Here is a 25216-nt window from a genome sequence, read left to right as displayed (position 1 = left end):
CCGCCTTATAGACTAGACCTTGGCCCGTCCGAATACTATTTATTTCGATAGTTGCAGAACTCACTCTCTGGGATACGCTTCACTTTGGACCAGAATATCCGATATTGGCTTAATTCATTCTTAGCCTCAAAAGATGAGCAGTTGCCAGAAAGATGGGAAAAGGTCATAGCTAACAATGGCCAATAAAAAATTTTAAAAAATCCAGCTTTTTTAAGTCGTACACCCAATAAAATTCCTCCGACTACTAAATGCAAGAACAAGTTTTTTAGCTTTGGGAAATTTTATAAAGCAACACTATTTTATCTTTTCTAAAGATAGGGTCACACATGGCAAATATTTGCTCAAAAAAGCGTAACCACATTTTTTAGCACAAATTTGTTTGACGTGTTTACTCTTATAAGTAAAATTTTTTGTTTTAAATCATCCTGAGAAAAATAAGCTTTTAAAATAAATAAAATAATTCAAATGTATGTATATATTTTCAAGTATTCTTCAAAGCAAATCTATTTCAAATAGGCTTGTATACCCTTTACCATGATTGGTATGGATATATACGTGGCGTGTCAATAAGTCTTTTTGAATGAAACACAAGTTTTTGGATAAAAATTCATTATATTTTTCAACATGGTCTCCTTTGAGCTATATACCTATATATCCTTTAGAACTATTTTATTGGCCAAATGCGGTCGTTAGTTTTCAAATCCTCATTAAATCAGTCCCAATCAGTTGGTATAATTTTCGCTATTGATTGTTTTACACTTTTGAATGTGATCAATGTGGATTATGCCGCGCACATCACAAAAAAACTGTCGCCATGACTTTATTAGCTGACAAAACGAAATTGGCCTTCTTTGGCGCCGATTCATCCCTAGAAACCCACTGGTGTTGTTTGGCCTCTGGTGCATTGTGGTGCATCCACGTTTCGTCCACGGTCACATGATTGTGTTTGTGGTCGATTGCCAGCTAATACGGCAACCATCTTGCGGAAAGCTTTCTCACACCAAGTGCAAGAGACTTGCGCAGCTAAATTGCCTAGTGTGAAAGGGGTCAAACATAGTTAAGGTTTAATCAATGTTTAAATATATTTTTTTCATACAAATTAAATAATTTTTTTATTCATAAACTATGTTTAAAATTTAATAGGCCGGGTAACTGGCCTATGTCAATAAATAGAATTGCCTAATTTGGAGCGATGATAATCCACAAGCCATCCAGAAACAGACGGTTCGGTGAGATGGTTAGGACGATACAGTCAGCGGTGAGTGGTATAGAGACAAGCTTACTAACTTTTTCGTGCCCAAATTTGAAGGCATTAGTATTGCAGACACGGTGCCACATGCACACAACGCGCGATACAATCAATTTACTGGCACCCATAATTAAAGGAAATGATAATTTTAAATTCGTTCATGTGATTTGTCGCCAGATTATTTCCCATGTCTATGCAGATAAACCAGAAACGATCGAGCACTTGTAAGCGAATATTCGACTCGTTTTTTATTGAGAAATACAGCCTGATTTATTGGGTGTGTGAATATTGGACCTCCAGGTTACACCATCCCCGACAAATGCCCCAATTCATATCTAAACAATAATGTCATAAAATTATCTAATTAATAAACCCATGGTAGAACCAACCAGGTACAATTATTAGGGAGAGTTTTCAATATTTACCCCATCAACGTCAAATAACACATTTACTCTCATCACTTTTTATTTTGTTTTCGCAATGTTTTGCACGTTATATTAAAACTAACACATATTTATTTGGAACAAATTTGAATTGAATATTTCACAAAAAAAAGTAAATATACAAAAATTTGTTTAATTAATTTATTTTTGTCTTAGACATTTCGTTTTGTTTTTTTTTCTAATTTTCTTTTGTTTGACGTTATAGGGAATGTATAATTGAGAATGTACTTTTTAATAATTGTACCTTGCTTGTTCTGCCATGTAATAAACCCAATTTTATGGATATTAAAAACGTTTTACTTTGTATTCTTTCAATTTGAAGTTCTCCGCCTCTATAAAAAAAATCCCTTTACATATATCGCTCATTAACCTCAAGACTGTCACAGATAAAAACGATGTCTTAAAGTAAATGAGCGATATGCAAATATTTAAAGTAATACTTACATCTTGTAAGCGCTTCTCATGCAATGACTTGTAATCGGCTTCTAATAGCTTGTATTTATTGAGAGCTTCCTTTAAAGCTTGGGATTCTGTGTTAGCTGGCATATGTTCCACATTGTATTTAGAAGAGCTGCTGGAAGCGGCAGTGCTGTGACTTCTTTCATATTTGAATGCTAAAGAAGAGAATAATAAGAGTTATTAAAAACATTTAACAAAAAAAAGAGTACTAAAATATTAATAATTTGCTAACCATAAAATTAATAAAACAATTAATCATTTAAAGTTAATTAAAATAAAAAGAATCATAGAGCAACACCTCAATAAGTTCGTTGAACGTAACATTCATATTCATCGTAGCCATGTTTGGGCCCCCCTTTAGAGACTTTTGATTGATTTTTATAAAATTTATAAACGTTTACATAATTTTCTTAAGATTCACATTAAAGGCATATTTAAATTAAACTTTTATGGTTATTTATTGTATTACTAATTTTGTTGTTTGTGATTTTGTAAAGTAATTAATTTAAAATCAAAATTTGTTATGAAAAACAAAAAAAAAACATTTAACATTTTAATATTATTTATTTTTTTACTTTGCTGTGTTCAAAAATTTCTTCGAAATTTGTGTAAAACTTTCGCTTTCATGTTTTATCTTTAAATTTAATCCGAAAGAAAGAAGAAATGGTTACAAACAGAAATGAGTTTTGGCCATTAGTTGGTTGTGTGTTATGAGGGGCCGATTAAAATTACATAACACCTCCATCAGAAGATGCTAACATGGCTTAGTTTTAGTGCTTTAGCTACGGGCGTATTAAATTAAGAGATTTTGTTTTAAATTTTGTGTGATAAATGAGATTTTAAAACAAAAATCTATTTATAGTATAATCTAGGGTAATAAATTATAGTGAATGTAATAGTTTTAGGGTCAGTATGGAAATTAAGAAATTTGTAAAACTTGTTAGATTTTATATTTTAAAAATAATTTTGATAGATTGATTGGTCTAAGTGTTGAGGAGAACATACAGAGCTATATGCAGGATCCTTTTGATCGCCGTTCACAGCTTCGAATGTCATTCATTGAAACACTTTTAATTCTATGGTCGTACTTGAAGCAGACATAGAGAAGAACCTGCAGCGAATAGCTGATTATGTTGAAAGTAACTCAACCTAATTTATATTTCAAAATCTAGACCTAGACAATATTAAATTATTTAAACATTTATTCAATAAAAAAGATGCTATAAAATGTGTCTACATTAGACAAACACATCACGGAACAATTTAACCTAATCTAATTAAACGATTTTTACATAATTTTTAAATTTTTGTTTACTATTACAAAATTTAGCTAAAACTCGTAAAAGTAAATAAGTAAAAGGTTTAATAAAATAAAAAGTAAATTGTAGTTTATAAAAATTAATATGCGTTCGACATAAACTATAGTGTGAACGCATATTTAAACGTGTTTGAATCTTTTATTTTTAATGCTCGCATTAAATCTATTAAAGTACATTTTATTATTACAGTTGCCATATGACAAAAACTACAATAATAAGCAAACATACAAAACAATATTGAAGATAGGGAACTAATACTCTATACACCTTCTATTATCATTATTATTTGTTGTTTAAATAAATATAAATAAATTGTAATAATATTGACGTAAAATAACAAACTTTGGTTATGTGTAACAACAAAACTGTGAATGATTTATTTCCGCATAATAGTTATTTTTTGTTAAATTTATTTATTTACTTATTTATTTATTTTGTTTAAATATGTACGTGTCTTCACTTAATTCAGAGAAAGTCAATAAATCAGTTAAGATAGAAAGAAACCTTACATGTATGTATGTAGACTCACTGCGCCTCATTTACTCGCTCGATCACACTCATTGGGATCGCGCGCCGCTCTATACGTAAAACCCAACAAATAACAAAACGATGTTTATTATTGTATTATTTTTTGTTTTGTTATTTTTTTTATTTTACAAATCATAAACATCAACGTCAACATTTTATGCATTTTAAATTTTAATCTGTGAAACAATAACAAATTTAACAAAACACCTTCCAAAAATTGCAGTTTTTTTTTAATTTAAAAAGAGAAATGGTGAAAGATACATATGTTTTTTGTTTGAAACATAAAACAGTTTCGTTTAAATTTAAGTTTGAAAATGTGCGAAATTGAATATGCAAACCTTGAATTTTGTAAAGTTATTATATAATATTCTTCTCATTATATTTATGTATATTTAAATTTTATGGCTAATTTTTCATTATTTTTTTAACACACGTGTCAAACGTGTGTCAATCTATAGATTTGGAATGACTTTGCAAATTTTAATATATTAGAAATTTTTTAATTATTAAAAAATGTAAAAATTCTATTGTTACATTGTCAATTAACTTATTATTTAAAAAAACTGGACTTCACGACACAGAATTAATAAATAAATAAATAAAATCATTACAACACAACATATACTAACTTAATCCTAGTATCACAGAACTTAAACTCTTTTTTTCCAAAGTTGTTTTTGTAACTTTTTGTAATTTTTTTTTTCGAATTTTTTAAATTTTAAAAAAAATTTTTTGTTTTTAAATTTATTTTTTTTGGTGAAAAAAAAATTCGGGTTAAAATATATTTTTTCCGATTTTGATCCATTGTAGGTCCAACTTACTATGGTCTTATATACGTCGCACAGTGGTATGAGAATAAAAAAAGAGGGAAATAAATCTGTAACTTCTAAAGCCTTACGCCGATTTGAATGAAATTTCACATGCGCAAAGAATTTGGACCTCATGAGCCCACCAGGAGCGGGACCAGGGGTTCCCAAAGTAGGACACCTCGGGTATGTTCAATTTTTAAAATGATCCTATTTCTTCGTTTGTGTTCCGATATAGAATCTCCTCGTCTAGCACTACATAAAACCTCGTCGTGGCTATCAATTATCTCGTATAGCTTAGAAGATATTCGCATTTCATTCATTCAAATCGGCGTAAGGGTTTCGAAGTTACAGATTTATTTCCATCTTTTTTTATTCTCATAGCACTGTGCGTCGTTGCAAAGGTCTTTGAAATATCTATCATTAAATATCCATATTGTCTATATTAATGACTTAGTAATCCAGATATAGGTCAAAAATCGTGGTTGTCCTGGTTTTTTCCTCATGTCTCAGCCATTTATCGACCGATTTTGCTGATTTTAAATAGGAAACTTCTCGAAAGCATGTCTGACAGAATTATTAAAGATTTGGATCCCGAAGATATCTGGGGTCTTCAGATTCAACAAACAGACGGACATGGCTTAATCGACTCCGCTATCTATAAGGATCCAGAATATATATATTTTATAGGGTCGGAAAATTATATTGTGGAAATTCCAAACTTATATATACTAGGGTGGCCCTTAATAAACGAAAGTTGGATTTTGGCCATTCTCACCCCCCAGTTTGGTAAAAAATTCATCCTATTGTATTGGTTAGTGTAATATTTTGAATGGTGAAATAGAAAGTTTTTAAAGTAATATTTTGATTTTAGCTTGAAATGAAATTACGTATTAAAAATGATGATAATAAATAACCAAAGTTAAATTTAAATATTTATATCGAACTATAGTGAAATAAAACTTCTAATTTAAAATTAATTTTCAAGGTCACGAATTTCTGAAATGTATTTTTATATTTCCCCCTCAACCTAACGATTGTCTACGTTTATAATTGATAATTTTTAAAGTTATTTCATTGATATCTATTTCGTATTCGAAATTTTATCGCGAATATAGGTGATATTTGAAAAAAAACAATTTCAAAACTAAAAAAAGATTGAACAAAATTAAAAAAAGTAAATAAATAAACCTAAATAACTCTTGACCTAAAAGTGATAATCTACATATGTATATATATTTTTGTAGATCTTCTCTAGGGCAATTTATATTTTAAATATCAGCTCATTCGGATTATAAATAGATTTTTGGCGATTTTTTTAAAAAATGTGAGACCCAAAGTGGCTTGCAATTTACTAATTAAGCGTAAAGTGCTTTATCTACATCTTTGGTATCTTTGGTGGCCCCCACTGAAATTTTCCGACAAAATTTTTCGTCGAATATTTTAATCCTTAAATGTCCTTTTTGAAAGGACTTTTTTCATTTTCTCGAAAAAAGGGTCAAATTGACACCTAAGGAGAGGAGCTAGAGGGTTAAGATCTTCCACAAAAATGATCCCCATAAAATTCTACAATATAACTCTGACAATAAGAATTCTCTTAGACATTAACTTACAACATTTTTTTCAGTTAGTATACTGCTCCCTTCGATCAAAAAATGAAAACTTTGAAACACTGTAAAAAAAAATTCCGACCAGCTGGACTATAAGTTTATTCTACAAAAATGATCTACTCAACATGCACTTTCAGAATTATAGGGTCGATATTCTGTTCCAATCTAAAAGTCTCAATTTGTTGGACAGTGTAATTAGTACAAGTTTTTAGTTACTGAACACTACTTTTCCGGCATAGTGGCTACAAAAAACTTTTTAAATAATAATCAAAACTAGCCACTTACCTTCTTTTTCCTTTTGTATTTTTCTTATTGTCTTTTTGCACTCATCCAATTCGCGTGTCAAACGCTGTAAAGCCTTATTTTTTATTGCCAAATCTACACGCATTCCCCGTATAGTAGCCAACAGATGAGCATCCTCCTTAGCGTTGGCAGCAGCCTGTGCCGCCGACAAGGAAATAGTTGAATCCGACTGTGAAATTGGCAATTTTGAGGCAACCGCTGAGGTCAAAGAACTGGCCGTAGCCATTGGTTTGCGTATACCACTCTGCTTCGAATTTGGCCGTGAATTATTGGGAGTCGAGTTGGCAGTACTACTAGTACTGGAGCTAGCCGAATGTTGACTAGATGTTCCAATAGTATTAGTGCCACTTTCTCGTGTCACCGACATAGTTTGGGTGCTAATCGTCTTACGATTATGACTAGATCTTGAAAGTTTAGGTTCAGCGGCGACGAGTATAGGTGCGGGTGGTGGAACAGGAGCTGGCATAGCCACAAAATAGGGTTCCTCAGTTTGTGTACAATTGTTGTAGTAGCGTTCGGCTTTTTTGGAAACAAAATAGTCCAGGGTGCGTACTTGAGATTCAATTTTTTCATTAAGTTTTGTATTGATTTCCTGGAGGCTGTGTTAAGAGAGGTGGAAGTTAATAAAGTTATTAATAAGTTGTAGTATTAAAGTATTACCTTAAAACTTGTGTTTCCAAATCAGCAATATGTGTCTCATATTTGGCTTGTACCGAATTAAAACGTGCTTGTACATTGGCAAGTATTTGTTGTGCTTTTAAGTCTTGTTCTTTGGCATCTGATTCCAATTGTGCAATGCGCTGTTCCAATAATTTACGACTGCTATGATTATCTTGGTCCTTGTATGAGCCACCGCCACTTTTGGAGGCAACTAAGTAATCAAAAAGAAATAATAAATTATCAGTATAGTGATGGAAATCGAAAGCCGAAATAGGTTGTGATGAAAAACTTACCTATTAAAGCCGACACCGAATCCGGATGCTTGCGCATTAAAATCCTCTCCATTTCCCTACATTGTCTCTGCAAGTCTTGTATGTTTTTGGCATCGCGCTCTTTTAGCTCCTGAGACCTTTTCTTTTCCGCTTTCGTCTCTTCCAATTCGTTTTGCACCACCTTTTGTATTTCTATAGCCTCATCACGATCATTACGAGCTGCTTGCAATTCAGTTCTCAAAACATTTGCACACTCATTCAGATGTTGGACATCCAGCTTCAACATCTCCGATTCCTCCTGCAATTGTGTGTTGCTCTCGCGCAATTTTCGATGCAATTGCGAGACCGTATCATGTTGTATGCGAAACGATTCTAAGCGTTCTTCGGTGTCTTTGAGACGCTCTTGCAATTGTTCGATTTCCTGTTTGAGAGCATGTTCGCGGGTAATGGCAATGATGGAATTGTGTTTATCAATGGGGGAGGTGAGTGTGGAGACAACATGTACGGGCGATGAATTGACTGATTTGTCACAGTAGGTACGTGTTGTCGTACCAATGCCAATTGATTTAACATTGGGTGAGGTTGGACGTGGTGTCGACGCGGTATGAGTGGGGGTGATGGTGCTGGCGGTAGTAGTAGTAGTGATCATGTATGCTTGGCTGCTAACACCACTATCGGGTGTAGTCATCGATGATCGGCGCCCAAGATAACTACCGGAATTACAACGTTCGGGTGGTGCGTTTGTTGCCAAACGTAAAAGTGGACTTGCCAAAAGATTGGGTGATGAGACAGTTTGTGTTTGTCCAATTAGTTGTGACTGCTGCTGTTGTTGTAGTTGTTGTTGCGACTGTGCCATTGATGAGGTATTGGTGTTGTATGCGGTAACATCACAACTGGGACGTCTACCAAGTCCAAATTCATTTATTGCTTGACCATGTTGTTGATGTTGCACCAAATTCGTACGTGTCGAGATTATCGATGACAGTGAAGAGTATGTGGAATTTGATAAATTAATTGAATCGTTAGCTGATAATGCCAATGTTAACATTTCATTTGTCCGCCTATTCCTCACTTCTTTATTGTAATCATTGTCATCATCAACCTCATCAAATTCACCATCGACCACATCACCTTCATCATCATCATCTTCTTCATCATTATCATGTACAATTAATTCAATTGTTTCCATTGCCTCGGTAATCTCCTCAATCTGTTAAACGAGCAAAAGATACACCATGAAAATTACAGATACATGCTACATTCATACATGTGTACATTAGCAGAATAATACATATTTTATGAAAATAAGATAAAAACGTATTGGAATTTGTTATTTGAATGCACTGCAGCATGTGTTTGCTTCAAATTCAAATGAAAGTGTTTTGTTTGTTGGACATTTTCACGCCTTTAAAGTCTATTTATTCTATTGTTTGTTTCGTTCATTTTACTTCATATTATTGAATTCAACAATAGGAATTGAATTTGTTACATTGTTTATACAATTGTCTATTATAAATTGTTGTATACCAGTATTTGTTCGATACTTCCACAGCTTCTTGGTATGGTATTATTGGTTAATTGTAAATATATTCAATACATTTCTTTACTTAGTTGCGAGTTTTTTTTTTTGAATTTTCATATCAATTGTTGTTTTCGAATACATGTGTTTATATGAAAACGTAGTACGTTAAAACACTTTCGCTTTCATTTTGCATTCATATTTATTTAAGCCATATTTCTACAGATACGTGAGTATATTTGAGGCTAATGTATATGTATGACTTTTACGAAATTCCCTAGAACTTGTATGCCAAATTTCAATATTAAACTGTATTCGATTATTCGTCGAAAATCACAATATGAGGAGCCGCAGAAAAAAAGGTATTTTTTCGCACATTTATTATTTTATTTATTTAGCCCCCTTAAAAAACTGCATGAACCTGGAAATGGTAACAAGTTTCTTACTTATCAATAGATACATCTAACTGCCATAAGTCACCACATTAAATGTTAAGGATGCTTGATATAAAACCATTTTAATATCGGAAAAAGAACCTTTTGTTAAAAAATAAAGGAAAAAAAGTACGTTTTGTAAAAAACAAAATTAAAATGTAAGTTTTTTTTTAACGATTTTCATATTTTAAATGAATGTTTTTAATCCTGATCTAATATATAAATAAACTAGCTGTCCCGGCAAACGTTGTTCTGCCATAGCTCACACAAAGTTTGAAGACTCCCACTATAATAGTACTCCAGATACGCATTAATAACTTTTTATTTTTATGGGTGGTGCAATGCCCATTGGACCTATAAAGGTCCAATGGGCATCGAAATCGGCCCAGTCGTTAAGGAGGAGTTCAGTTACTAACACACGTACAGAAGAATTATATATTTTTTTTTTAGTTTTATACTAGTGTTGTAGGTTTTGTTAAGCACAAATTTTTTTAGAACCCATTTATTTTAGTAAAGAAATTAAAAAATGTTGCTGACTTGATTGTTTCTAGAAGATTTCAACACAAATATTATAAAAATACCAAAAAAAACAAGTTCTGCGGCCTCATATATTTTATTTCGAAAACAATTAGTTATTTGTTCAAATTTAATATTTGATAAACAAATATAATAAGATCAAGAGAACTTGGATAACTGAAGATTGCTGATAACGGCTGTAATGGGCCAGAAAAAACATTCCAGTCTGCTAAATTCAGATTTTATGGTCAAAATTCTAAAAAAAAATACGAAATTTTTTTTGAAATTCTCTAAAATTATATACACATAATTCGAAAAACCGGGTTTTTTCCAATTTTCCGGTTTTTTTAAACCGGTTTTTACAAAAGGACGGTTTTCGATTTATTCGACAAATCAGTTTTTTTGTCTCGAATTATTCGACAAAATCGAATAATTTTTAAAATTTATTTTAAGATTTTATGCGATTATTTTTAATAATTTTAATACAACAAGTAAGAGAGCTATATTCGGCTATGCCGAATCTTATATACCCTTCACCAAATTATACTTAAAAATTGTTTTTTTTAATTTTTTATTTTTAAAAAATTTTTTTTGGGGAAAAATAATTTCGGTCAAAAAAATTCAAAAAAATATTTTTCCTATTTTGACCCCTTGTAGGGTCCAACATACTATGGCCTTATACATATGTATGTATATGTCATTGCACAGGTTTTTGAAATATCTTTCATTAGATATCTATTGTCTATATTAATAATTTAGTAATCCAGATATGGGTCAAAAATCGAGGTTGTCCTGGTTTTTTCCTTATATCTCGATTTTAAATAGCAATCGAGCCGGAAGAATTCCCGATATATTGATGTATGAATACGTATGTAAGTTATTTAGGGGCCGCGGAAAGTTGATTTCAACATAGTGGCGGACAGACGGAGATGGCTATATCGACTTCGCTATCTATAACGATCCAGAATATATATACTTTGTGGGATCGCAAATGAAAAATGTAGAAATTACAAGCCAATTGACAAAAAAGGCTAAAAACTGGTTATTCGAACCGGTTTTTGATAGAAAAAACTGAAATCCGGTTTTTAAAAATTATGCTTTTTCGAATTATTCGAAACCGGTTTTTAGAATATGTCGAATATTTGACAACTCTACCCATTACTTTGAAACTACTCAAAGACCAGTATAATTTTTGACTCCGTTTTAAAGCCAAAGATATTGTCCCTAAAATGGTATGAATAAAATTGTCTACGTCCAAAAGGTTAAAGGTCAATTTTCGGAGTATATATTTCCATGTAAAAAATATCAAAGATCGCGGTGTTAAATATTCAAAAAGAACATGGTATGAGGACACCTAAACTCTCTACTATATTTTTTATTAACACCATTTTAAGGACAATATCTTTGGCTTTAAAATGGAATCAAAAATTATTTTAGTATTTGAGTAGTTTTAAAGTTATGGGCAATTATGTGTATATAATATTAAACAATTTTGCCAAATTTTTCAAATCGCCATATTTTTACATCGGAATGAGCTTTCATTGAAAAAGTCACTGCTATGAATATTGGATATATTATGTATGTGGTAAATTTCATTAATATCGGAGATGGTAAATCAGACTGCTGTCCGCTTTCACATGGATCTTCCCCAATGTACATTTTCTGTTGTTTTCAAAATGGATTCCGACAACGACTGGATTATATGACAACCCTGATTACAATTTAAAAAAAATATTACTTTTATAGTTCTAATCAATAGTGATGAATTTATGAACCTTTTCCAGAAACCCTTCCATTCATGTTTTTATTGAACTTTCTGCCACTTTGTTCGAACATCTCCATTTAAAATCGACCACACTTTTAGACACCTTTTTGTGCTCTTCAATTATATTTTAACGAGATCTCAATATCTCTCCACTGGCCTTAGCTGCCAAATCAGGCCAAAAATAAGTGGACAGATTAATAAGTCTTATGAATGGAAGCATCCCCTTTTGTAAACATTCCTTGATGTAAATTTCGGTATTTATAGAGCCCTTTGTAACAAATGTTTGCCTTTTTTGTCGCAACTGCACATTGCTTGCCATACCAAGAACTTTTTGGGAAATTTTGTCTGCTTTTGGGTTCTAAAGTTTTTTTCAACATTCCCTCGAGCATCTGCAACATAAAAAAATTGTCCCAGAAGCTGCGAAAAATTTTCCATACGTACATTTCGTCATCCATTATGCTGCAGGTATATTTTTATACCCTTCACCTTCGTGAGAATTTCCACAATATAATTTTCGGATCCTCAGCCATGTCCGTCTGTCTGTTGAAATCAACTTTCCGAAGCCCCCAAATAACTTACATACACGATTCATACATCAATATCTCCGGAATTCTTTCGGCTCGGTTGCTCGAGTCGTGAGAAAATCGGTCCCCAAATGGCTGATATATAAGGTAAAAACCAGGACAACCTCGATTTTTTACCTATTTTTTACCTACATATATCTGGATTACTAAGTCATTATTACAGGCAATATGGATATCTAATGATAGATATTTCAAAGACCTTTGCAACGACGTCAATGGGTCAAAATCGAAAAAAAATTTTTTTTTTTACAAAAATTTTTTTTTGCTAAATATTAAAAAAAAGAATTTAAAAACAAAAAACAAATTTAAAAAAAACAACTAGAAATTTTTTTTTTTTGCTATTGGTATCCACACTAAATCATACTTCCACATTTGTTGAGGATCTGTCCATAATTGCCCTTAGCTACCATATAAAGCTCACTTTCTTGAATATATTGGTATCGAAATTAAACTTACTGCATGTCACACATCCAATTTTTATTATGATCATAAAATATAGGATCATAGAATAAAAACTGTACGGATCGGTTAGATAGTTAGCCATAACTCCCAAATAAGACTCAATCTTTAACAGATATGAATATCTTACAGATATTCCTATCAAGATAAAAATTCATTACAAATAAATTTATTGTCAACAAAAATTAGAGTTTTAAAAAAACCGAACAATTTCAAAAAATTGAAAACCGATCGGTTTCGGTCGGTTTTGTGATAATTTATTATTTATCAAGTGTTAAGAAAATCAGTTGATAATATAGGAAAAGCTAATAAATTTAAAATTCAAACTTGACGGGTGTTCAAAAGGATAAAGGAAAATTGGTAATTTTTCATTTAATGTTCCTTTTTATATATATTTAATTAGTTAGCTTATATATATTAAAGTTGGCTAATATGCTTATCAGTAAAGAAATAATCAAGAATAGGGGGCTCAATGGTATTATGATACAAAAATGGAGAAATAAACCAAACTAAGGAGTACTTTTTCGTTCTTCAAAATGTAACTTTTTGAATTTTCTATAATATTGAACATAAATCAGGAAATTACTTTAATTTCAAACTTGAAGGGGGTTCAATTGTGGAAAATTGGTACTTTATCTTCTAATTGTACTTTTTATTATATTAAATTATTTTACTTATGTACATAATAGTTGGTTATAGTACTATTTCTTTATTGTAATAGTACTTTTGGAATATTTTATAATAATAAACCTAAAAATGAGACACACATGATTCTGAAAGAATTGGAATTCGAAAAAGGTGACTTTAGTGGCACATTTCTTTTGCATTTTCAATAGAAATGGGCCCAGAAATATGAAATTAGGCATTCATGATGCTGAGTGGGAATACAAAATGTGGGTATTTATGGTACTTTTTTTTAATTCTAATAATACGCTTCGAATGAGCTAGAATCCACATTACAATGAACCAATAAACTTGAATCTAGAGACATGTTATCCTGTATTATTATTAATTCACAAAGGGAGACTTAATAGTACTATTTCTGTAGATTCTACATGATTAGATCAATTATTACAATTTGCTTGCACTGGTGTAGGGAATCATGTGGTCAGCGAGTCTCGACTGAACGTTCTAACTTATTTAATTCTCCTGTGTTACTTACAATTTATTACTAAAAATAACTTCATACTACAAAGGATTTTGTATGTACAGTTCAAACAAACAAAATCATTAAAAACCATTTACTACTTGAGACTTCTAGACTGTTGTTTCCTGATTTAGGTTAATGTTTTGTTCTCTACCATAAACTATTTATTATTTGCGCAAACAATCTCTTAAGCAGCCAGCAAATGCCACTATTTTATAAAATGCATTTAAATAAATGTTTTCCTCTTAGTCATATCTTTTTATTTGGAAAATAAAATGCCATTAAATTAAAAGTAGAAAGTAGTACATTTCACTACTATATGTGTAGTATAGTGTATTAATTGTATATTTTCAGTTTTCGAAGGAAACTAAAATTAATTAATTTTTGTTTTAGTGTTTTCTTTTATTATTTATTTTGAAATTATATTCAAAATAGACACAATCACTTGACTGTTAGAAACTTTCCATGCATGAGTGTGTAGTGAAATTGTCCTTAACACAATTTAAATGTGAAATTTTTTTATTTTTTTTTTTATTTTTAACCAATAAAGACTTTCAATTATTTTCGCTATAAATACAATAAAAAAAAATAAATTGCAAAACAATAAGATGGAGTTCAATTAGTTGTACATTTTTTTTATAGCCGTCAATAAAAAAGTTATTTGAAAATACTTGTAGCAACAACTACAAAAACCACAAAATACACTTGTATTTATTTGAACAATTCTTTAACAAAAATTTCAATATCTAAATAATAAAAACTTGGTAATAAAATTTGTGAACGATCGCAAACGAACTGAGGATACCCTAATGCGCAATAGTAATTTCAGAAGTGAGAATAATTTGAAATTTGAACGCCATCACTGCTTAATGGGGAGCAATATTAGAAGCAATTGTTGAACTATTACACTTTAATAAGAGAAATTATGAAGTAGATCTGTATTGTCCTTAGAACAGCCTTAATACAGATCTAGGTTTTAATAAATTTCATAAAAATTATCATTTTGCACAACTAAATGGACGAACCAACTGACTTTATAATCAATTTGTATGCCATATTTTTGGACCACAAAGTCACTTGCAATTTCTATTTATTACTTGTTTATTATTGGCAAGTGGTATCTTTATCTTTTTTTTACTTTTTGTTTCCATTAACTCATACTGTGTGTTTAGTGTAAGTGTATGGCCTCTGGCTGTGCTTGGCGTTTGGGTACACACGCTTAAATCTGAGTAGATTTAACTTTTTTTTTATTGCTATTGCTTTCCTGCTACATTAAACAATTGCCAGTGTAAAAATCTACCAATTACCCATAGACAGAATCTGTGTTTTAAGCTGATTTTTGTAGCTTTTTAGCACGACATGTGCTTGAATGTAACTACTCTTAATATGAGTACTATACACGTACAATAACAAATAAAGAGGACTCAGATAATAATACTGCAAAAACCAATAATAAAATAACAATACACAGCTGGTAGTTTATTACTACGATCTTTATCTGCCGTCTACGGTAGATCATTCTCAGACAGCATTTGTGTGGGGGTTATTAGAAATGGCACGATAAATGATCAGAGGGGTCGTTAGAAACTCAATAGTAATTAATGGTAATTATTATTAGGGAGAAACAAGTCTGGTGGGAGAATTATTATAACTATTTTCCAAATGATTTTTGATTTATCTTTTTAGAAAGATAATTGTGTATATAGTACGACTCCGTTACAACTAAATGCAAAAGTTATTATTTAATAAATTTATTCAAAATCTTCAATATACCATCATACCAGATTTTTACTAGATTCATGATAATTATTCATGATAGTTAATTATTGGCTAAACTCCTACCCGCACTCCTCGAAATTCAGATACAAAACATCGCACTTTTTCGTAGTTCAAAACTTTTCCCATAACGGGTTCTGAGCTACCTTATACTGCGTAGAGCCTCGTGTAAATAGGTTTTACGTTAGTCATTATACGCTTTTATATACATGCATACGTCCTATTTTAGAGTGTCCTATGAGAATACCTATTAAGAATCGTCTTCCTATCAAATGACGGCCTTTGTCTTTTTAATCATACGAGAGAACCAAACGTCCTTTAAAATCTTGCAAGTAGTAATCGTGGATCTTAGGAGTTTATCTTACCTTTTAGAAGAGGTTGTCCATTTCTCTTTAGGTGGGAAACCTTTTTTGATAATTTAATAAGCGCCTCATATATTTTCTCTTGACAAAGTTCAGTGCAGTAATAAAAAACACTCCATCATAAAACGATGCAAAATCGACCACAAATGACTTTGAGATCTTATGGTGTCACTTTTTTAAATCATGAGAGAGCCAACTAAGCTTTGAAATAATCCAGGAGGTAATTGTAGATCAGCTGTGTGTCTGTTACCTTTTTAAAGATATTGTCCATCTCTCTTTAATATCTTCCCCGAAAATCTTTTTTAGATGCTTTTAGTTATCTTTTAATAAGCGCCTAATATATTTCTCTTGACTGAGTTCAGAGTATTTTCTAGGATTTGCCTGCCTTGGTAATACCAAAACCACTTTATTACAGGAAAATGCAAAGATGTTGGGACTACATAAAGAACTTAGATAAAAACTAACGTGAGCTTCTATTCGGACTCCAAAAAGACCTACGATTGAAGCTCCGTTGGGACTCCAAAAAGACCTACGATTGCTCCGTTGGGACTTCAAAAAGACCTACGATTGAAGGGGGACTCCAAAATACCTACGATTGAAGCTCCGTTGGAACTCCAAAAAGACCTACGATTGAAGCTCCGTTGGGACTCCATAAAGACCTACGATTGAAGCGGGACTCCAAAATACTTACGATTGAAGCTCCGTTGGGACTTCATATAGAACCACGATTGAAGCTCCGTTGGGACTCCATATAGACCTACGATTGAAGCTCCGTTGGGACTCCATAAAGACCTACAATTGAAGCTCCGTTGGGACTCCAAAAAGACCTACGATTGAAGCTCCGTTGGGACTATATAAAGACCTACGATTCAAGGTCCATTGGGACTCCATAAAGACCTATGATTGAAGCTTAGTTGGGACTCCAAAAAGACCTACGATTGAAGCTACGTGGGACTCCATAAAGACTGAAGAGATTGAAGTTAAGTTGGACTCCTTAAAGACCTCAGATTGAAGCTAAGTGAGTTTCTGTTGAAACTTTTTAATAACTTATGAATGAAGCTAAGATGAGAATCCATAAATAACTCCGATTGAAGATAGTGTGAGCCTCTATTGGGACTTCTTAAAGACCTGTGACTGAAGCTTAGTTTGGGCTCCATAAAGACCTAGGATTGAAGTTAAGTTAGGACTACAAAAAGACCTCAGATTAAAGCTATTTAGTCTTTGTTGGGACTTAATAAAGACCTACGATTGAAGCTAAGTTTGGATACCATAAAGACCTCAGATTGAAGCTAAGCGAGTTTCTATAGGGACTTTTTAATAATTTATGATTGAAGCTAAGTTGGAATTCATAAAGAACTCCCATTGCAGATAATGTGAGTCTCTATTGTGATTGAAGCTTAGTTGGGACTCCATAAAGTCATACGATTGAAGCTTACCATCACTTATAAAAAAATGTTAATTCTTATTTTGATCTCAAAGTTCTTTCGTTCATATCTTGAACTTTTTAAATTATAGATGTTATAAGTCAAAGTTTAGTTTTAACTCGGTCTGAAACAAAGAGACAACAAGCATTTAATTTAAAAAAAGGTCAAACAACTTAAAGTGCCACGGTTATTTGGCTTTCGTGTCGATTCGGTTGGCTGGGCTTAACATACGATCTCTTACGCTTCGGGTTATCGTAACGGATATATTTTTCATCGCAAGTAATGATTCGGTGCAAATATGATTTTCATTTATAACGTTCATTCAGAATTTTAGACATATAAAATCGTCTTTCAAGGTCTCTCAGCTGCAAATCGTATGGTACCCGATTTTTCTGCTTGCTGATGGAGTACCTCTCAATGATTTTGTAAGATATTATTGAGTTTGAAAACAATCTTCATGGACATCGAATTCTTGGTCTTCAAACTTTTTTGGCTGGCTGGGCGATCTTTGTGTTCCGTGTCAAAATCACTACCTCTGAAACGCATAAACCATCTCTCGCACGTTGAAACCGATGATCGATGTGCTTCAGCGGCATTTTTGTAAGTCATACACCCAATAGATTTCCTCTCATTAGGATTTTAATGCAGTTTGTAACCACTTTGGAAACATGTAGTTCCATTGAAATTTGTATATTTAGTTTTTATTTGATTTTTAGTTTTTTAAAAGTTTGTTAGTCCAATTATTATTTTATATCCGTTACGAACTACCACACCAAGAGATTTTAAAAACTCAAAGTAGTATGAAATCTTCTTTGTCTTCAAAATTCTACCGATCGTAAGACCACAAAGTTGATCCTTCTCTCACACCACCACTCTGTCCAAATACCACTTGTTTTTATTACTGTTAACAAACAAATGATATGGGGACGAACAGTTTTTAAAAGCAACAAGATTTTCTTCATTAGATTTAAATGCAATGATAAAGCTCGTACGTAAGGAAACTATTTAATGGCCACAAATTTACATGTTCATGAGTAACAAGTCACATTTTCGTTAGATTTTACTTAATTTCAATTCAAATAAAAGAAATGCAAAGAAATAAAAAATTTTATAGTTTATAAACTTTAATGATGCATCATGCAAAGAAGTGAACAAAAATCAAAAAAAAAACAGCAGGCAAGAGCAAATGCAGCAGAAGCAGCAGCCAAGATGTAAAGTGCAGCAAAAACTGTAACCAACTAACCCACAGACCAAAATAACTAACGATTGTAAGCCGGCTTTAAAGAGTGTAAGAAAGAGTGGAAGAGAAGGATTCCGAACAAGGTGAAGGCTAATAATGTTGGTAACTTAAAATGTATTAAGACTTTTTCATGGTTTTTAATACAGGTTAAGCAAAAGGAAGTGTTAGTAGAAAAAGATAGTTTGAAAATATTTCCTTGTTATATTCTTTTTTCTTTTTATTTTAAATTTTAATTTTTGTCTTGACTAATGTCAAAAGTTACTGTTAAAATCACAATAGTTTAACTTGCATCTGTTGAGACAAAACCCTTTAATTTTTAAAGAGCTATGTACTAGTTAGTACAAGTGAAGTTACTAGATGCCGCCGCCTTTTTCAGGTATCACTTTTCATTGAAAGTGACAGCAGCAGCTTTCGGCATTTACATAAATTTTGTTGATTTTATTTTTGTTTTTTTTTCATTTCGTTTGTTTAAATTCAAAACAAAAAACTACGTTTTTAAAATTTGTTTAGTATTAGTTTGTTTTATGACAAGTTTTCAGAAAAATGGAAAGTGGTTTGGTTTGGTAACTTAACATGTTTACTACCAAATTATTTGTTGCTGTTTGTCTATTTGTTTTTTAATTTATTTTATTTTTTTGCTACATGCATATTAAAACGAGATGCGATGCGTTATTGAGACCGGCAGTAAAATAAATGACAGTCAAATTATAATTTATATGAGAAACTGTTTATAATCTTATCATTAAGACATAAAAAATCACATTTAATTAAATTCCTTACAAAATAAAAGAAATTTTTTTTAGGCAAAATTTCATACTCGCATATGAAATAAATATTTATGTATTTAAATTTTAAGCCGGCCATAAATTTACAATTCATGTGTGATTTTTAATTTAATATTTTGCATATTTAATTAACAAATGTAAAGGTAATTAACAATGTTTCAATATACCAATATCAGAATGTTTGTCAAATGAATTATGTTTTTTGCAACTGACACTACCATTTGACATAAACTCCTGAGTAATCGTGTGATTTCACCAAGCAAAATTCGACAGAATTCTCTTTTACTCAAAGAAAATCGCAAAGTTCTATCTTATAATGCCACTTGGAAATAAATATTAAAAGTGCAATCGTCTTCTTTCAAAACTCATGACGATTTGAAATCTTTCAAATAGAAATCGTAGACAACCTGCATGTTCTCTTTTCAAGCGCCACTTATTTATAATCGACAATTCTACCAAAATAATTTCGATATCCGCCAGTGAATCAATTTCGTTTAGATCTTATTTTTCTGTTCCTCGAATATCCTCGAGCCCTAACACCATTCTGACATGATGTCGCTTAGTAAAGACTGAGATCGAAAAAATGTTAACACTGATCTAAACATAAGAATTTTTTTTTTAATAATAAAAACTATATTGAAGCTCTCAAGAATAGAAGATTTGTTTAGTTCTAGTCACTTCTGTTCAAGAAATTCTTCCATTAAAGCTTTTTGATTTATCTTACAAGGGAATCATTTCTGGAGGCCATGGGAAACATTTTTTGGAGTTCTCTTTTAATATTCCCATTTATGTATGGAATAAAACATTGTGCAAATATCCGCCGGAGCTTTGCTGAGTGCCGCGCATCCAAAATGTCCAATTTTCCATGACTCTGGCGCTTAAATCAGGGTAAATTTGAAGGCCGCTGTGATTTGTGGCTTATTGGCATAAAACTGCGACTTAGAAAACCCCACAAGAGAAGACTAACAGCGTAAAATTACACGATCTCGGTAGCCAGTTCACGTCACCTCCACGTAAGAGGAGAATATCCATTGTGGCATTAGCTGCTTGGCACATAGCGCCGTCCTGTGGAAACCACATGTCATCATCGACCTATAGCGCTAGCCTTTCAAGGTGATGGCATTGGACAGCGTCCTTCTCAAAGAAATCTGGAACGATGACTCCTCCAGCCCAAAATCCACACAAAACAGTGACTTTTTCGGGACAATACGACAATTTTGTTTGTTGACGTACCCATTCACACAGAAGCCCGCGGAACTTTGTCGGAACAGATCACCCATTTGGATAAAACTATTTTAACGATTGCACGTTTTGTTGAACGCTATATCCGTACATGGTGATTTAACAAAATAATTCGACAGATGTCAATTGAGTTTATGTGAATTTTAATCTAAGACATCTAAGAAAAACATGAACAAGGGAGGCGAGAATTGAAATCTCGATCTATTTATACTTTTCTCCCGGGTAACAAAGACGAGGCCATGGTTCTTACTTCATACTAATACCGTAGTCGGATTGTAGTCATTAGTCAAAGCAAATAAGTTGCAGTTAGACGATGACAGCTGAAGAATTTATCTCCTCGGATTGCATCCATAAGCTGTATTTACCAATAATTAGTCGAAAGGCGACCGAGAGCCGAAGCATTCATCTCGTAGGATCGTACTCATTAGCTAGTCATAGTCAATAAGTTGTAGTTAGTCGATGAGAGCTGAAGAATATATTCCAAAGATACAAGACAGCTCTGTGGTAAAGAAGATTTCAAAGGAAGCAGACCTTTGAAGAACCTGGACAGACTAAGTATAGAAATAAAAACTGCATCACAAGGGTATATAAGTTGCGGGACATCCGAATATACCACTCTTAATTGTTTTTTCATAATTTTCAATTGATGATCGATTAAGTTTTTTCTGTTAGTTAAATATTAAATAAAACAAGTAAGAGAGCTATATTCGGCTATGCCGAATCTTATATACCCTTCACCAAATTATACTTCAAAATACAAATTTTGAATATTTATTTTCCAAAGTTGTTTTTTTAATTTTTTTGGACAAATTTTTTTTTTTAAATTTAAAATTTTTTTTTTAATTTAAATTTTTTTTTGTGAAAAAAAATTCGGGTTAAATTTTTTTTCCAATTTTCACCCATTGTAGGTCCAACTTACTATGGTTTATATACGTCGTTGTAAAGGTCTTTTAAATAACTATCATTAGATATCCATATTGTCTATATTAATGACTTAATAATCCAGATATAGGTCAAAAATCGAGGTTGTCCTGGTTTTTCCTCATATCTCAGCCATTTGTGGACCGATTTTGCTGATTTTAAATAGGAAACTTCTCAAAAGCATGTCTGACAGAATTATTGAAGATTTAGACAGACAGACAGACGGACATGACTTAATCGACTCCGCTATCTATAAGGATCCAGAATATATATACTTTATAGGGTCGACAAATTATATTGTGGAAATTACAAACGGAATGACAAACTTATATATACCATTCTCACGAAGGTGAATGGTACAAAAATTTCAAGGTAATATCCTTAACGAATCTAAAAATAATCGTTTTTGAATTTGAAAATTAAAAAATTTCGTAAATATTTCCGGAATTGGAATATCGGATACTATCTTTAGGCTCGTTGTAAAATTAGTCATAATAATATTCTAATCTGAGTTGAATGTTATAAAATTCTTTTGAATTCATCTGAATGTCCAAACCTCATATAAAAAAGTTTATCAGAAACGTCCTCACTCTATATCTAACAAGATTTTCTGAAACAGTAAAGCTTTAAACAAATTCCTTTAAATTTTATTTAGATGTCTGTTATAAATCACTCTTACTTTTCTTTCTTTTTTTTATTTAACATCTATAAAACTTATAATGAAATCATAAAGAATTAATAATATTAATTATTTCAAATGAAATGCAAATATGTAAGAGTAAGAGTGCATATAATCAATAGTTTTCTTTTCCTCTATAAAAAAAAGAAGAAAAATAATGAAAAACCAAGACTAGAAAAACTGAAATAAAAACATTTGGGGGATTCAAACGGTCTCCTATTAGGTTGTATTGTCATAATGTCATAAAATATTTTTTTAGTTTAAATTTTTGTTGGGTTTCAAACAAAAAAGTAAACTAATAAGACTTTTAGAACTATGTTTAAACAGAATTTGTTTAAACTAAAAAAATATTTTACGACATTATGACAATACGACTTAATAGCATACCATTTGAATCTCCCAATTATTAAAAGAATTGTATTTTGTATGAATGCAAAAGACAATGGACGAGTGAATGAATGAATGCAAGGCGCAACGTATGTAAGTAAACAAATGAAAGTCAAATAAAAAATAATAATGAAATGTAAAATTATTTGCATAAACTAGATTAAATAGATGAAAAACATAAATACGATAAATACATACTCTTACATACATAAGTAGATATGTATCTATGTCTACTATTTCTAGATACAAATATGAAACAAAAACTTAAATGCCAATTATACATTAGAATATGAAAATAAATATGAAATATTAATGAGTATTCCATTGTACATATCAATATGTGGCTATGAATGTTTCTAATGGGAAGAGTCTGTGTGTTTGAACATTGGATATGGTTAATACGGATTAATGGAATTTAAATGGTAAATATGCACACATAATACCAATAATAATAATAATGGACAGATGGGTTAAATACTTGAAGATAAAAAAAAATATGTAGAAGTAAACAAATATTAAAATTGTTTATAGAATGTATTAAGAGTAAACACACTTAGCAGTTTTACATAAAAGTGATGTAAAATAAATGATTATTCGTATGAAATATTTTAAGTTTTTTTAAATTTGTCTTTAAAGAAAATAAAGTAAGTTTGAAGATTAGAATGGCTAGATTTATGTGAAACAAAATAATTTATAATTTATTTATTTTTAATTGATTACAAAAAATCCTTCGTCGATTTTTGTAATCTAGAACAAAATTAATTGTTTTAGATCACCGGTCCATTATAACACATAAACGAGTAATTCCGATAACTATGCTACAATGTTGAATACTATATCGGATTTAGAATATTCACATAAGCAAACTAAAGCAATATTTGTTAATTAAGACAAGTAAATTTTTTATATCCCGTTTCGCATCTGATACTACTGTTGAAAAAATAAACTTTTAAATAAAATCAAAATTTAATTTTGAAGCTGATAAATAAATTACAAATAAACTAGTTCTGCCGTTATTTACGGCGTGTTTCTTAACTTTAACTTTTGGTATATTTAATTTACATATAGGGGCAGCAAACGTGCTCCCAATATCCTCCCTCCCATAACCAATTTTCCTAGTTCCTGGTCCAAGAAATTCGCCAAATTTAGATAGGACTGAGGACGGTTTTGCTCCCTTAAGTTAAGTTTCCATTCAAAAACATATACAAAATGAATACGAGCTCAAAGAAAACTTATTTCTATAAGAGAAATAATATGAGGGCTGGTCAATAAATCCGTGACTTTTTGAATGAAATACAGGTTTGTGGATAAAAAAATTATTTAATTTTTTACATAAACTTTGAACTCCATACACTTTGTACAACGTTTCTGCAATTTTTTTTATCCCTTCCATAAAATAAGATTTGTCCAGGTCATCAAAATATGCATTTATTGACCGATTCACACAGAGAAAAGCACTGTATTGACTGCTGTTTGGTCTCTGGTAGGTCCACGTTTCATCCACGGTTGCGGAACGGCGCAAAAACTCTTCAATGAGCAAACCCTGCATCCATTTGCGGAAAGCTTCCTCATAACCAAAGGATCATTAAAAATTGAAACGATCGAGCCATATGTGATGCCTATTGTGGAAGCCAATATCCCACAGTTTCAATCTTCGATCGGTCAATTTCATATTGTGAATTTTTTCAATTGTTTCGGGCGTCTAGAACGTTCGGCATTTTGTTCAAATTTTGTCCATGAATTGGAGGGAGATACTACACGGAGCTCACAAATGTAAGAGCTCCCTTTGGCCGGGGAAATGAATATCAAGAAAAAAGATTAATCGTGACTGGCTTTACGATGATGGGCACATTGAAGCGAGCTTTGGCCGAAAAGCGCCTAGAATATGCGGACAGACATGAAACCGTAATATTCCATATACCACATTACGCAATACCTGTTAAAAACTATTTAGAATAAAGTGGTTGAGAAGTTTTGCCTCATCCGCTTTATAGTCCAGACTGTGCCCTGTCCGAATACTATATCTTGCAATCTCTCTAAGATACAAAGTTGAAAAGCTCTCCCTAAGATACGTTTCACTTTGGAACAGAGTATCCAATATTGGCTTGATTCATTCTTGGCCTCAAAAGATGAGCAGTTCTATTGGCTCGTAATTAGAAATTTTCAATTCCCGCAAATAATAAATTATTCAATTTTAAGAATGTAGACTTCGTTAAAAAGCTAAAAAATGTCCTTAGATTCCAACCGTTAATCGCAAAAAAAAAATATTTAATTTTGAATTTCAATTCCACAGAAGGTGGTTTTATTCTAAAAATTTTCGTTTTACT

At 31.5% G+C, this 25216-nt stretch overlaps 2 protein-coding genes across 2 annotated transcripts in view; one reads left to right on the top strand and one right to left on the bottom strand.

Moving 5' to 3' along the window:
- The window catches only part of LOC135958899 (centrosomal protein of 162 kDa), a 121399-nt gene that overhangs the window by 4643 nt on the left and 91540 nt on the right, over window positions 1–25216 (bottom strand). Inside the window, exons 2-5 of the mRNA XM_065509843.1 lie at window positions 7671–8859; window positions 7378–7588; window positions 6700–7316; window positions 2137–2306 (exon numbers count right to left, since the gene is read on the bottom strand). Of these exons, the coding sequence (XP_065365915.1) occupies window positions 2137–2306; window positions 6700–7316; window positions 7378–7588; window positions 7671–8859 (2187 nt within the window). The remainder of the gene's footprint in view (window positions 1–2136; window positions 2307–6699; window positions 7317–7377; window positions 7589–7670; window positions 8860–25216) is intronic.
- LOC135958900 (carboxypeptidase B) overlaps window positions 1–25216 on the top strand; it is a 375293-nt gene that overhangs the window by 263633 nt on the left and 86444 nt on the right. The gene's annotated exons all lie outside the window — the stretch shown is intronic.

Source organism: Calliphora vicina, chromosome 4 (assembly GCF_958450345.1).
Source record: "Calliphora vicina chromosome 4, idCalVici1.1, whole genome shotgun sequence".
NCBI lineage: Eukaryota > Metazoa > Arthropoda > Insecta > Diptera > Calliphoridae > Calliphora > Calliphora vicina.
Note: the sequence above shows the minus strand (reverse complement) of the source record. Positions and strands in the feature narration are given on the sequence as shown.